Source organism: Curcuma longa, chromosome 21, assembly GCF_044706935.1.
Source record: "Curcuma longa cultivar G26 ecotype Majalengka, Jawa Barat chromosome 21, ITB_CL_G26_1.1, whole genome shotgun sequence".
Lineage (NCBI taxonomy): Eukaryota > Viridiplantae > Streptophyta > Magnoliopsida > Zingiberales > Zingiberaceae > Curcuma > Curcuma longa.
Genome location: NC_133881.1, coordinates 13,591,461 through 13,606,150, shown reverse-complemented (window position 1 = coordinate 13,606,150; position 14,690 = coordinate 13,591,461). Strand labels below are relative to the sequence as shown.

At 38.7% G+C, this 14,690-nt stretch overlaps 2 protein-coding genes across 2 annotated transcripts; both read left to right on the top strand.

Annotated features, from left to right (window-relative positions):
- The first annotated feature begins 1,711 nt into the window (after positions 1 to 1,711).
- LOC141815220 (uncharacterized) lies at positions 1,712 to 6,716 on the top strand. Its single transcript, XM_074703135.1, has 3 exons — positions 1,712 to 3,913; positions 4,019 to 5,665; positions 5,889 to 6,716. Exons 1-3 carry the CDS (start codon positions 1,712 to 1,714, stop codon positions 6,714 to 6,716), a joined length of 4,677 nt encoding a protein of 1,558 aa, XP_074559236.1.
- Positions 6,717 to 7,137: 421 nt separating this feature from the next.
- LOC141814408 (isocitrate dehydrogenase [NADP]-like) lies at positions 7,138 to 14,369 on the top strand. The gene is made up of 15 exons (XM_074702370.1): positions 7,138 to 7,441; positions 7,524 to 7,567; positions 7,647 to 7,756; positions 8,264 to 8,301; positions 9,115 to 9,192; positions 10,499 to 10,552; positions 10,637 to 10,738; positions 10,859 to 10,947; positions 11,022 to 11,125; positions 12,334 to 12,402; positions 12,482 to 12,597; positions 13,150 to 13,184; positions 13,254 to 13,396; positions 13,538 to 13,660; positions 14,131 to 14,369. Exons 1-15 carry the CDS (start codon positions 7,216 to 7,218, stop codon positions 14,261 to 14,263), a joined length of 1,464 nt encoding a protein of 487 aa, XP_074558471.1. The 5' UTR covers positions 7,138 to 7,215; the 3' UTR covers positions 14,264 to 14,369.
- The last annotated feature ends 321 nt before the right edge of the window (positions 14,370 to 14,690 follow it).

Here is a 14,690-nt window from a genome sequence, read left to right as displayed (position 1 = left end):
GGCACGTATTTGGACTAGGGGAATCTGGTATATCGGGGGAGTCCCTCTTCGTATTTTTAAATGGACTCCCAATTTCTCTTATGCGGTTGAATCTTCGGTTGTCCCTATATGGATTCAACTCCCGGACTTCCCAATCCACATGTTCAATAAGAGGGGAATTTTTTCGGCTGCTAAGATCATCGGAAACCCTCTCAAGATAGACGAAGCTACGGCTGATTGTTCCAGGCTAACTATGGCTAGAGTTTGTGTGGAAATTGATCTATTGAAGCCAAGGATTGAAGAATTTTGGATTGGCATTGGGGAGGAAAAGAGGCTGCAGAAGGTCATTTTTGAAAAGGTCCCAAACTATTGTGGGCAATGTCAACATTTGGGCCATTCGGAATCGGAATGTTACGCTAATGGGAATAGGCCTAAACCGCAAAGGAGGGCAGGAAAGGAAGCGGCTGGTAATGGCGGGGAGGATCTACGAGTACTATTAAATCGTAGACATGCTGCTGGGGATGAGAAGGAACTGGTTAATGAGCATCTGGAGTCAAGGGAGGTTCAGCAGAGACAAAAGGGAGAAGGAAATGTGACATGGAAGGAAAAGCAGGGAATTTCTCAAGCACAGGATATTGAGAAAAACCAAGCTCAGGATACACAGAATAGATTTCAACCTTTAAATATTTTGGAGGAGGATCATATCGAAGAGGACCATCTTGTAGATACAAGAGGGATAGAAGACCTAACAAAACAGGGGGTGGAATTGGATGAGGAAGGAAGGGTGGACTCCAAAGAGGAACAAGCTCGGATAGGGGTCACTATTTCTAGTAAATCAATGGAGGACGAGCATAGGGATCGATCTCTTGAAGATCCAACAGATGAGGTGTTGGCACAGGATTCTATTGAGATTCAATTGAACCCCACGGTCGGTGGAGGACAGATGGACAGAGGTATAGCAGAAAAGGGGGCTGCTGCAGTGCAGGGGTCAAGACAGAATAATCGAGGACAGGAATCGGCTCAGTTAAGACAACAACCAAACAACAAAACACAAGAAAACGTGGCCAATGCACAGAAACACGTTTCAGCAGCCTTAAAACAAGTGGAACAGCACCATACTTGCTCTGAGCAAAGCATAAAAAGCCCTGATCCAAGGACAACAGGTACACTTAAGAGAACAATGATACAGCAGAAAGGAGGTACCGGGGCAGCAGAGGCACAGGAAGTTCTCCAACTCACAGCAAGGTCAGTCATGGAAGGCCCTCGGCAGATTGCCCAACTAGGACTGTGCTCTCTGAACCAAGTGCCTGTAGATTCAGGTCAGGGGGGATGGTCCCCCTCTATGGAAATTCAGGAGAACGAGGAGGAGGAGGATAAATCACTAACAGTGGAGGAGGTGGAGGAATTGGAAGAGGAGGAGGATTTGCCATTGCAAAGGACGCTATCTCTGAATAGGGTCCCAAGTAAAGTTGCGGAACCTGCTGTTCAGCCAGTAAAGAAACCTGCTAATACAGTTTCTGCCAGGGCTAATGACAATACTGGTAAGGAGCCGAATATGGCAGCAACAATGGCTTCTTCTGGCAGGATAACCAGAAGTATGACAAATAAGTTAAGGGCTGCCTCCTCCTCCAAGTTTTAGATGTTTGGTCTAATATGGAATGCTAGAGGGTTAGGTAACAACGCCACCCTTCGACGTCTTCATTATTTAAAACAGAATCATCGGCTAAATTTCATGGGATTATTGGAACCTTTCATCCCGCTGGATGAGAGTTACATTACTAGAAGGTTGGGCTTTCATCAAGCTCTTGCTAACTGTTCTGGAAAGATTTGGTTATTGTGTGATCACAACTTTGAATGCACTATCCTTGTGGATCATGGCCAATTTCTGCATGTCAGGTTGAGTTCTCCGTTGCTCCCTTCCAGTTTGTTCTTAACAGTAGTATATGCTTCATGCAAGACGGAGGATAGAGTGATGCTGTGGGAGAAATTACTAGAAATCAGGCCGCCCGGTGATGAGCTGTGGCTAGTTGGTGGAGATTTCAATGTCATAACTGGTCCTACAGAACACTCGCTGGGCAAGGTGGCAAAACCAGGGGCTACACGAGACTTCAACAATTTCATTATGTTGGCCGGTCTACTAGATGCTGGATTTGTGGGTGATCCGTATACATGGACTAACAATAGAGTTTGGAAACGATTAGATAGGGTGCTGCTGTCCCCTTCTTGGAGTGGTAAGAATTTTGGAGTTAAGATAACGCATGTAAGTAGAGCAATGTCGGATCATTGTCCTTTGCTGCTGTCTTTCCCAGCGTTTGGACTGCCTAAATCGTCTTTTCGGTTTCAAAATATGTGGATACGACATGCTGGATTTTTACTTACTGTCCGGTTAAACTGGGCACTCCCTTGTAGTGGTACTGGAATGCAGAAACTGCAGATCAAACTGAGGAGGCTGAAGGAACATCTAAAATGGTGGAATGCAGGAGTATTTGGGAACATTCATGAGAAGGTTCAAGTGGCTGAATCTAATTTTGCATTAGCAGAGAAGAATTTTGATGCGAATCCTTCATTGGAAAACAAAGTCGAGATGGCCAAAACCCAAGCAGTGTTGCAAAAAGTTTTATACATGGAAGAAGATTTCTGGAAACAAAGAGCAGCTGTCAGGTGGATGGGGGAGGGTGATCGGAACACTAAACTCTTTCATCAGTTGGCTCAGAAAAGAAGATTAAATGGACGAATATTTAGAATTTGGGAGGATGGTAGTTGTATTGATGATCCTGAGCTAATTCAAGCTTCAGGAGCGGCTTTCTTTGAGAAATTATTAGCGGAGGGAGTACCAGAGCTCAATCCAGCAAGTATGGAAAATATTCCACAGCTGATCAGTAGTGGGGACAACTTGGCTTTATTAGCCACACCTACCATAGAGGAGGTCAAAGAGGTGGTTTGGGGTATGTGTAAAGAAAGCGCGGCGGGGCCTGATGGATTTTCTGTAGCTTTCTATGTGTCCTGCTGGGAGATAATCAAGTCTGATGTTTATGAGGCAGTATTGGATTTCTTTCGAGGTAATTCTCTTCCACGGGGTATGGCAGCTACTACAATCGTGCTCATCCCCAAGATTGATGGTGCTCAGAGGTGGCAGGATTTTAGACCCATTAGCCTATGTAATGTCTCGAACAAGATTATATCCAAATTGCTCGCTAATCGGTTGGGAAAGGTATTGGAGAAGATTATTTCTCCCATGCAGAGTGGATTTGTGGCAGGCAGGGTTATTTCGGATAATATTTTAATGGCGCAAGAATTGCATCACAAGCTAAATTTTCATGTCCGAGGTGGAAATTTAATTTTAAAGCTTGATATGGCCAAGGCATATGACAGAGTTCAATGGGATTTCCTGTTTCAAGTTATGCGAGCTTTTGGATTTTCGGACTTAGTGATTGATATACTGCGAAGATGCATAGCTGATTGTTGGTTTTCTGTACGTATTAATGGGCAATTGTCAGGTTTTTTTCATTCCAAGAGAGGGATTCGACAAGGGGACCCTATTTCCCCTCTTTTATTCATTATTGCGGCCGAATTTTTTTCTAGGGGCCTGGATAAGTTATTTGCTAGATTCCCTCAGATGTATTATGCCACGGGTTGTGATTTCAGAATATCTCACTTGGCATATGCGGATGATGTTATGGTATTCTTGAATGGTTCTATTAACAATGTTAAGAGGATTATGGGGTTCTTAAATGCCTACATGCTTTGTTCAGGACAGCTTATAAACTTCTCAAAGAGTTCTTTTTTTCCTGCAAAGCGGATCTCGAATGCTCGGAAAATGCAAATCTCGAGCGTATCTGGTTTCAGTGAGGGAAGGGGATCTTTATTATATTTGGGAGTCCCTATCATTTCCGGGAATAAGAAGGCTATTCATTTCCAGCCCTTACTAGAGAAGGTAAGGAGAAAACTCCTAGGATGGAATATATCACGGCTGTCTCATGGCGGTAGACTGATTTTGATACAAAGTGTATTAACCTCACTGCCAATCTATTTGTTACAGGTTCTAATGCCTCCTAAATCCATCCTACATCAATTAGAAATGATATGTGCAAACTTTTTCTGGGGATCGGTGGCGTCAAGAGGGAAAGCCCATTGGATTTCTTGGGAGACCATATGTAAACCTAAAGGCGAAGGTGGTTTGGGAGTCCGGAAGCTATTGGAGGTGTCAACGGCAATCTCCCTAAAGTTGTGGTTTAGATTTCGGACACAAGCGTCTCCTTGGGCAGTTTTTTTAACTAAAATGTATTGTGGTGCGGTTTCTTCGGTGGTTGTTCCTCTTAAATGGAATGCATCCCCAGGTTGGAGAAGAATGATGCGGATACGGGATTTAGCAGAAAATCAAATAGGGTGGACTATTGGCAAAGGTAGGATCAGGTTCTGGCATGATGGATGGCTGGATCGAGGACCTTTGTTCAGATCTTGTGAGGTAGTTGGGAATCCAGAGGCTTTAGTGTCAGATTTTTGGGGTACGGATGGTTGGAATACAGAGAAGCTAAGGGCTGTTTTGCCTACTGCTGTGGCGGCTGAGGTGGAGGAGTGTGATATTCAAGATGAGGATGATTCTAAGATGATCTGGAAGCCTTCTCCGCAGGGGTTCTTCACACTTAAATCAGCATGGAATTGTATTAGAGTTGGCCGGCAGTTTCTGGACATAAGGGATGCCATTTGGAGCAAAATCCTAATTCCTAAAATTTCAATTTTTAGTTGGCGATATTTACTGAAACGCCTACCAGTGGATTCAATTTTACAGGCTCGGGGAGTTGGTTTGGTATCAAAGTGCCAACATTGTGGGAGTATGGAGTCATGGGAGCACCTTTTCTTTCACTGTAAGGTGGCTAAGGAGGTCTGGGAATATTTTGCTGGTTGTTTTAAGGTGGACGATTTTACAATTATTGAAAAATGGCGGGTTGGGGAGACATGGCTGAAGCAGGGTCATATTCGTGAGGCTTGTCCTTTCATGATCCTTTGGTTTCTGTGGGAGGCTCGTAATGATGCTAAGCATCGAGAGATTAAGTGGTCGACTCAACAGATTATAGGCAAAACAGTCCAGTATATGGTGTTTGGAGTGTCGGCTGGAATCATTAAAGGCATTCATTGGAAGGGTTTTCTGGGGGCGGCAAAGAATCTCGGCATAAAGGTTATTCAACGAAGGGTGCACACCGTACAGGTGGTTCGGTGGATGAAGCCTGCAGTGGGCAGCTACAAATTGAATTCTGATGGGTGTTCCAAAGGAAATCCGGGTTTGGCTTCTTATGGTTTTGTTATTCGGGATCATAATGGTCAGGTACTAAAAGCAAGGCATGGTATTATAGGCGTGGCTTCTAATGTCATCGCAGAATTGGTTGCAATTAGGAAGGGTTTGGAATTGTGTGTAGTACAGAATTATTTTCCTCTTTGGTTAGAGTCGGACTCCATGACTGCGTTATACATTATTGCAGCAACCACTTGTAATTGGGAGCTTCGTAAGTTGGTTCTGAAAATTAAGAAGATTATCAACGTCTATTATGTGAGATGCACTCACATATATAGAGAGGCAAATAAGGCAGCAGATTACCTAGCTAATAAAGCGTTTAATATGGAAGGTGATCGCTTATTGGAAGGTGATTTGAAGGATAGGGAGCTGCTTGGGATCTGTAAGTTAGATAAAGTGGGTCTGCCATATTTGCGATGCTCTGTCAAGCCTGGATAGTAATTGATAGGAGAATTGATAAATGAAAGCTGTTTTTTCCAGAATCAGATTATGGTGTGCTGTTGAAATTTTAATATGTGCTAATCATTTAATTTCTTCTATTGGTTTCCCTGTGATACTGCTGTCGGGGCATGATATGGTTAGCTGCAATTATATTCATCCCTTTCTGTCTTGTTTGAAGCTTGACTTGGAGCTCTCGGTGAAAGGCTCATGTTTGATGGACGGCAGCACGGGACCACGCAAAGCTATATTGAGTCTTGGTGGTGCGGATTCCAAACTATCAGAGTTTGTTGAAGATTCTAGTTTAATTTTGGCAGCAGAAAGGTTTAATGGTTGTGCAGCTTTAAATGGCTCGGTTGTGAAGGAGGAGAAGTCCTGTGTGGTTCACACGTTGACAGCAGATGGTGGGAACGTTGTTGGGCGGTGGGTCTCGGATGGGAAGCTATGTGATGGTGCTTTGCTGTCAGCAAAAAATTGCAATGATTGGGGTTCATGTGTTTCAATATTCTGCAGTCTTTTGTCTGAATTATTGGTTGCTTGCATAGCATTTATATATTCAGTTGCATTGTGGATTTGGTTCTGTACAGTGGTTTTGGTGGATTCTTTAGGACTTATCTTTGAAAGTCATGCTGGAATTGAGATGTTTGATGGGAGTAATACAGAGCGTTTTGAAGGTTTGCTGGAAATTCAGGAAATATGGGTTTCTTTTGGTGTCAAGTATGTGCTGGTTGATATGTCAATGGGTAACAGATATTGTGGGCAATTGATGGAGGCGCTGTCAATGATTTTGTGTCTTGAAATTTTATCAAAGTTGAGTTTGGAGGGTGGCTGGTTAATTTATAATGATGTGGTATTGTACATGGCTTCTGCGGGTTCGATAGGTGATGGGCAAAGGAGGTGGCTTGATAAGGCGGAGCAAGAAGTGATAGGGATGGCTGGGGAGGCTTTTCATGTTTTGACTGCTGAGTTGCAATATTCTGAAAAGTGGATATCTTGGGATCGAAGCTAACATACTTGTGTGCATAACTAAGGTAGTGAGGGTTGCAATGTAAAGCTTTTTGAGTTTCTTTATGTAATTAAGTGTAATAAGTTGTGCTAGAAGGTTAGGTTTGACCCCCCTTCTAGTATGACATTTCTTCTTTTTAGTAATAAGATTTGGCTTTTAACAAAAAAAAAAAAAAAAAAAAATTCTAAAACCTAAACCCTAAATCCTAAATCCTAACTCCTAAACCCTAAATAGTAAATCAATGAGACCCATTGCATAAAATGTGTCACGCTGAGTTTAATGTTACAATTTTTCATGTGTCATTACTCATAATTTTAAAATTTTGAAGGGTGTTTCACAAAATAAATAAATCTCGAGGGCGGAATGAAGCTTTTTTCCTTTTCTTCGTAGAATCACCCGACGAAACCTATTCGTACAGCTCGCATCCCGCGGCCGGCAGTTCACTGTTGACAACCAGATCGCGCACCTTCTCAGGCGGCTGTTCCTCTCCATCGCCGTCGCCATGTCATCTTCATCCTTCTCCGCTCTCTCCGCCTCCTTTTCCTCTTACCTGTCGCCACTTTCCCCTGCCTTAAGGAATCGTACTGTCTCCGTGCACCTATTGCATCGGACGCGACCCATCAATGGAGGTAGCCTCGCGATTCGTACTACCTCTTCCGTACGCTGTTTCGCCACCATCTCCGCCGCCGAACGCATCAAAGTTCACAACCCCATCGTCGAGATGGATGGTGACCCTTTTCTTCTTCTTTTTTTTTTTCCATTTTGATTTTTTTTGGTATGAACGAGTAAAATCCTAATCGTAATCTTCAGGTGACGAGATGACTAGGGTCATTTGGAGAATGATAAAAGAAAAGGTGACGACTTTTCGGTTTTCCTGCTGGTTTTTTTTCTCGTCATCTTTGTTGTTTCAGCTATCTTCTGTCTTTTATGTAGCTTATATTTCCATATCTCGATTTGGACATCAAGTACTTCGATCTGGGTCTCCTGAACCGTGACGCCACTGATGATAATGTCACCGTAGAAAGTGCTGAAGCTACTCTCCGGTAACCTAACAATCACTGCTACCGTTCTTAGCAGTACTTACTCACTCTCGCAAGTGGATGTGGATGTATGGGACTTTCTAATGCACAATTCACTGTAGGTTGCTTCACACTGTATTATGCCTTTAGCATCGCCTCCCACTAAAATGGTTTGTGAGCAATTTATGGTGCTTAAGAAACTTGCTCAAATTTTCTGAGGTGTTTGTCTATCTTATCTTCTGTTTAACTAACTGGACACATCTACCACAACTTTATTAATCTAAATGGTTATTAATAGGTGTCATAACTAATTTGATTATCATTGAGTTTTTCCCCACAAAAAAGTGGGAGCATAATATACCACATTAACTAATTTGAGTTGGAGAATAATTCTTGGGAAATACTGACTTGTAGCATTAGCTCATAGCTCTGTGTTTAAGTTACTGTTTAGATCGGTGCCCTGCTCTGCATTGATTTACTATCTTTTCCATCTAACCATGTACAATCAATCATTTTCCCTGAAATATGCAGGTACAATGTTGCAGTGAAGTGCGCAACGATAACACCTGGTACACCAATGCCTTTTCTTGTTTATAGAATGATTGGTACCTATTGAAGAATGTAGTTGTTCTGTCTTTGCATCCTCTGATATAGACTTCAGCTTTCAAGCCTTCATATACATAAAATCTTGTAGTTTTTGCATTAGAAGAAAATTTGATTTCGAATCATATACCTTCATGTTTGTTGATGCTGCAAATTTATTCAAAAACCAGTACTTGGTAATAAGTGTCTTTAAGTCTGGATTGTAACTAAGGAAATTGAAGTTTCTTTTGTGTTTTTACCTATACTATTTGGTTCGTCCAGATTGATCAGAAGTTATTGAGAAATTATGACAAAAGAAGCAACAAATGGAAAACACAACTGGTTGGTGTCATTTGGGACTTTGGGTTATTCCCATTTTTTACCTGGTTTGATTAGTTAGTGGTGATCAGTTCATGCTTTACTTAGAGTTTACCATTAAACTGAACTGATCCTTGTTGAACTGGCTAAGATATTTAGAGCATTAGTGGCTTGTGAAACATTCATTGGGATGTAAGATAGTTTGTACTGGAATTCTTCATCGAAGAGCTTGAGGAATGCGGAACTTTGCTTGAGCGTGTCATTTACCATATAGGAGACACTATAAGTACCTAATGATCTTGGCTAGAGGTGTTAGACAGAAAGCAAGTATTTAATTTCCACTATGATTATGGTTATTGTTCCTTTTCTCTCTTAGCTTGTGTTGGACTCATTGTATGTTTCATTGTTGTTATGTTGATAGCCAACAGTGCCTTTTAGAACTTTTTTCATTAAATTTGTCTTTTTTATCTTTTCAATGGCAGATGAAGCCAGAGTTAAGGAGTTTAATCTCAAATCCATGTGGAGAAGCCCCAATGGGACTATAAGGAACATTTTAAATGGTTTGCTCATACTCCTTGCATTTCCTAACTAATATTGTTATACTTTGATTATTTCCTTTTGTCCAGTACATATATTTGTTTGAAGCATAGTTGTTTCTATTTTTTTGGTCAATTTAATACATGCTAGTTTTAATATGCCAAAAAAAAATTCTTCAACACTTATTCAGATTCCCATGCTTCCTTCTAGCATGTTGTTTGGAACTTTGCTATGGAGAGATTGATATGTTTCAAGGACCATTGTCATTATTGGTTATTTAACAGGAAATTTGCAAATATAAAAATTCTACTTTGTATATTGCTACTTTTCCTTCTATAGTTATGTAGATTTGCTCAAACTTAAAAATCAATTGATAATTTTTAAGGAATTAACTTGAATTTAATTCTTTCCTTTATTCATCTTAATCATATAACTAGTTCTTTGAGAAAATATGTTGCTGTATTTGGTTCACAAAAAATTTCATTTATTAAGTCTGTGTTCTCAGATTTTAGAAAATAACTTACATAAAATGTGAAAAAATACATCGAATTAGCCCGCATAATTTTTGTGAGAAAATTAAAAATCTCAACAATTTAGATTTTTTTATTTTCAATTTGATCACTCTTGTAAAGTAGGATAAGACTGCATATAATAGACCCTTCCTCGATATCCTACATTGGTTGGAGCTTCGTGCACCGGACTGCCCTTTAATTTTCAATTTAATCAATTTTTTCATTTTTGTTGACTATTTTCTAGAAAATGAGAACAGAAACTGAAAAAACTATTTTTTCCCCTAACCAAACACTTAATTTTCTTGAAACATAAGATTGTAGCATCTCAGTCAAGCTTGTTTAGTTTGATTAGGTCTTGTAACATAAGATTATAACATCTCAGTCAAGTTTGTTTAGTTTGATCAGGTGACCACTTATACCTATTCAAAATATCTCAAAAGCTGCTATGAAAAGGGAATGAAGGTGTTGACAACTTATCCCATTGATTCTACTGGTACGATGCACCATATATTAGGTTTCTTAGGCTTTTGGAAATAACACTGACTTTAGATGCTAGATTTCTTAGACTTTTAGAACTGACAGTGATTTTAGATATTAGGTTTCTCAGACTTTCGAAACTGACACTGACTCTAGATACTTGGTCTCTCAGACTTTTGGAACTAACACTGACTTTAGATACTAGGTTTCTTAGACTTTTGAAACTGATGCTGACTTTGACAACCATGTTGGTGGATATTACCCGTTGCATGTCACTTCTTCTTGCAGTAAATTGCCTTCTGTTAGAAAAATTAGTAATTGGTAATCTAATTTCCTCTAGGAACTGTCTTTCGGGAGCCAATTCTTTGCCAAAACATACCACGCATAGTTACTGGTAAGAATCTTCTGTTCACTCTTATTTAAACTCTTTTGTGTCTTGCTAATGTGAGTGTTTATGGATATTTGCATGCACATTTAGGTTGGAAGAAACCTATATGTATCGGTAGGCATGCATTTGGAGATCAGTATCGCGCAACAGACATGATTGTCAAAGGTTCTGGGAAGCTTAAAATGGTTTTTGGTGAGCCCCAATACTCAATGCAGGTTAATTTAATCGACTTTTAAAATTGTTTTCTTGTTGATACGTGTATGGCTGTTTGATGACTGGATCTGACATTTTTACTCTTTTGGGGTTAATTAGTCCCTGAAGATGGAGGTGCACCTACAGAGCTTGATGTTTATGAGTTCAAAGGAACTGGTGTTGCATTATCAATGTATAATGTTGATGAGGTTTGTCATCTTGTAGTAATGTAGCAAACTTTATGGAGTTATTCTAGATGATTAAAGTTTGAATCTCTTGTTAGTCTATTCGAGCTTTTGCTGAGTCATCAATGTCCATGGCGTTTGCAAAAAGATGGCCACTTTACTTGAGCACCAAAAATACCATATTGAAAAAATATGATGGCAGGTACTTATGTCCCTTTATGGACTAGCATAGCTCCTTGCCAGAACATCTTTTCTTGTTGTCACTCAATATTTTCTTCCAATTCATTCTTGGATTGATGTTGTGTTGATTAAGGTAGAAAGGCATCAAGAAATATACAATATGAATGCCTCAATAACTAAGGTGGTAGAAAAAGAATGCCTCAATAACTAAGGTGGTAGAAAAAGTTCAATTACTGGAGTCATCTGTAACATTGTGAGTGGGTTGGCACAAGCAAAAAAATCAGACTCAGATACAAACAATTAAGACTGTAAGATATTAATTCTACACATTTGAGGGTAAACATTATTCCAAATAGCAACCTCATAAACCTCAATATTTTTGAAAGTTCCATTACCGTAGTCATCTGTAAAACTGGGTGACTGGGCTAGCATAAGCAAAAAAATCAGATCTAGATACGAAAAATTAAGACTGTGTAAGATACTAATTGTATGCATTTGAGGATAAAAATCATTCCAAATTAGCAACCTCATACCCTTTATCAATCATATTAGTTTGAGGATCTATAGAAGCTGCTTCATCTGTAAAGGAAGTGCAATAGCAATTGAAGTAAAGGACAAGATTCTAAACTAGCAGTTGGAGATTGATCGTAGGTAGGTTGCAACTGATTGTGCATATTGTACATTGTTGATTAGGTTGTTTCAGTAAGTCATATTTTTTTGATTTGGTCAGAACATTCTTGGAGGTAAGGTATATTTAGCAAAAATCAAGCTAGAAAGAAACCTCTTTACTATTACATATAAAAGCCCCAAAGTGCAACCACCCAGAAAATAATTAGGTGGGTGTCCAAACGTATATTTTATAAAGATAATGTCTGAAAAATGGATATGTTTGACAATTAGGACACAGTTGACTTCACGGTTAAAATTTGGTTCATGCTAGTTGCTTGAACTTTTAAGCTTGAAGAGGCTTAACACCTTGAGCACTCGTGCTTTATTGGATTTTTAATTTTCAGCCATTGAAATTTAAGAGTGTGGTCACTGCAGATGTCAATAACTACAATTTATTGTTATCAAATCATTTCTTCTTTCAAGTTGTTAATCTTCTTGTGAAACTAGGTTGAGAATCATAATTACATTTTAGAGATTTAATGCTCAATGTACATCATATATCATGTTGCCTTTGGAAGCTTAGACATTGAAGTTATGCTGATCGTGTTTGGAACATTGTAGGTTTAAAGACATATTTCAGGAGGTATATGAGGAAAAATGGAAGAGCAAGTTCGAAGAACAATCAATATGGTTGGCATCTCTATTAAGTTCTTTTACATTGTTATTTCCTAAAACAATTATGAACAAGTATTCAGGTTCCTTCTATCAGGTATGAGCACAGACTGATTGACGATATGGTAGCTTATGCACTGAAAAGTGATGGTGGTTATGTGTGGGCATGCAAAAACTATGATGGAGATGTCCAGAGTGACTTCCTTGCACAAGGTATTTCATTTTACCATATCTTTATACTACAATAACAACCATGATGATGACAATAAGTCATGAGCCCCAACTATTTGATGCCAGCTACACCTCTACAGATAGTATTCCACTATTGCACTACTGCATCACTAGTGCTTCTCTGGTCTTTTAAATCACTCTCATTATGTTCATTACATTTCTTATTATACATATATCAATGCTGATATCTAATTCCCATAGAACATAATGATGATAGTGTGGTGGTTCCTTTATGCTTGATAACTTTTGATATCATAATCCCATCCCACCAACTCTTTTATCCGGACAATTGGACTCCACCTTCTTGACTTTGGCAAATTCTTGATCTTATTTTCCACAGAAATCCACATTTCATTAATATTATCAATGTCTTTGTTCCATGGTCCTTTCATCATTTCCTGAGCCACTTTCAAAACATCATGTACTATCTTAGATCTTATGTTTCAGCAGTTTTTAAAGATTAATCACCCTTGGGCTGATCTCAAGCTTTCCTTAAATGTCACTCTGATGCTTCATTATTCTTCATTGGTGCAGGATTTGGTTCTCTGGGCTTGATGACTTCTGTATTGGTAATGACTGTTAATTGTGCTTCTTTTTTCTTTTGTCTCTGTCAATTATTTTCACAAATTCTTTTGTAGTTATCATCTGATGGGAAAACGTTGGAGGCTGAAGCAGCACATGGAACCGTTACTCGACATTTCAGGCTATATCAGAAAGGAGAAGAGACTAGTACTAACAGTATTGCATCCATATTTGCATGGACACGCGGTCTTGAGCATAGGTAGTTGCAGTTTTTTGTAATCACATTTTGACAAATGATCATGGAGTTGCCTTCAATTTCTTTGAATGGTCTGGAATATATTCACCTTCGCTGTAATTTTATTGACACTATTATTGATGTCTTTGATCATTCTTTTTGCAGAGCAAAGTTGGATAAGCACGAACAATTACTAGAGTTTGTCCACAAGCTTGAGTTGGCTTGCATTGAAACAGTGGAGCTTGGTAAAATGACAAAGGATCTTGCACTTCTTATCCACGGGCCAAAGTAAGCTTAAGCTATTTTTACTATTCTTTTTCATTTTTGCATTGGCAATTTAATTTTCTTTTACATCAATGTCATGCTAGATACATTCAGAAAAACAAAAGATTGTGCATAAGCATTGTAATCTAATTAAAATGAATGTCCAAGCTTGGTAAAAATTTTTGAAACGAAAAATGACAAGATCCAGGTAGAAACTCTCTTCTTGCACATTTGGTTTCTCCTTGTAAGTTGCTCATAGCTTCATCTTCGCTGCAGAGAGATGTATGTATCGTTCAAAGAATAAGTTTTATAACCTTCGAAGTAGGGATAGCAATTCACGTCATGCAGTGTTGATCGTGTAATATTCTGGCCATATCATTCCGATCAAACTAAAGTTCCATGAAATAACATAAAAGTGATTTCGCTTTCTTTCATAGCAGCGATTTCTCTGACTGTTGGATTGTATCTACTGATTCTGTTTATTCTTTATGTAGAATGTCAAGGGATCTCTACTTGAGCACTGAAGAATTCATTGATGCTGTTGCTCAGAATCTCAAAGATAAGATCCAAAGTAGCAAGCAGCCAATTCCCAAAGTTATTGGCCACAACACTGTTAACCAACTTTGAAAGGAAAATTAATTAGAAATCCGACAGGAAAATAATATCTGCATTCTGTACCACTTTGTTTGAAATGATCGAGGCCATCTTTTTATAAAAATCAGGTTCAATATTAGTGTCGAGGTGTATTTCTGTTGCATAAAATTTATATTCGTGTCTGTGTTACTCATGAAAGTTTCAATTTGCATTTACCTTATTGGGATTAAACCTACTTGAAAATGAGATTTTGATTCTATATCTTCATTTCTCTATTTATTGTTCTGGTCACGTATCTATTTTATTGAACTGAATTAATTGAAATAGAATCTAATTAATTTTTTTAAAAATTAATTGAATTGATTAAATTTTTTAAATAAAAATTGAATAAATTAAATTGATAAAATATTGATTAATTTAATTTTTGATCAAATTAATTGAAATAATTAATTTTTTAAAT

What these genes read in the sequence shown, in the direction of transcription:
- LOC141815220 (XM_074703135.1), top strand. Translation starts at nt 1,712, where the DNA reads ATGGGATTATTGGAACCTTTCATCCCGCTGGATGAGAGTTACATTACT. An exon ending in TCCAGCCCTTACTAGAGAAG is followed by an intron (nt 3,914 to 4,018) that starts GTAAGGAGAAAA and finishes TATTTGTTACAG; the next exon opens with GTTCTAATGCCTCCTAAATC. An exon ending in GGATCTGTAAGTTAGATAAA is followed by an intron (nt 5,666 to 5,888) that starts GTGGGTCTGCCA and finishes TCTTGTTTGAAG; the next exon opens with CTTGACTTGGAGCTCTCGGT.
- LOC141814408 (XM_074702370.1), top strand. Translation starts at nt 7,216, where the DNA reads ATGTCATCTTCATCCTTCTCCGCTCTCTCCGCCTCCTTTTCCTCTTAC. An exon ending in GAAGCTTAAAATGGTTTTTG is followed by an intron (nt 10,739 to 10,858) that starts GTGAGCCCCAAT and finishes GGGGTTAATTAG; the next exon opens with TCCCTGAAGATGGAGGTGCA. An exon ending in TTCGAAGAACAATCAATATG is followed by an intron (nt 12,403 to 12,481) that starts GTTGGCATCTCT and finishes TCCTTCTATCAG; the next exon opens with GTATGAGCACAGACTGATTG.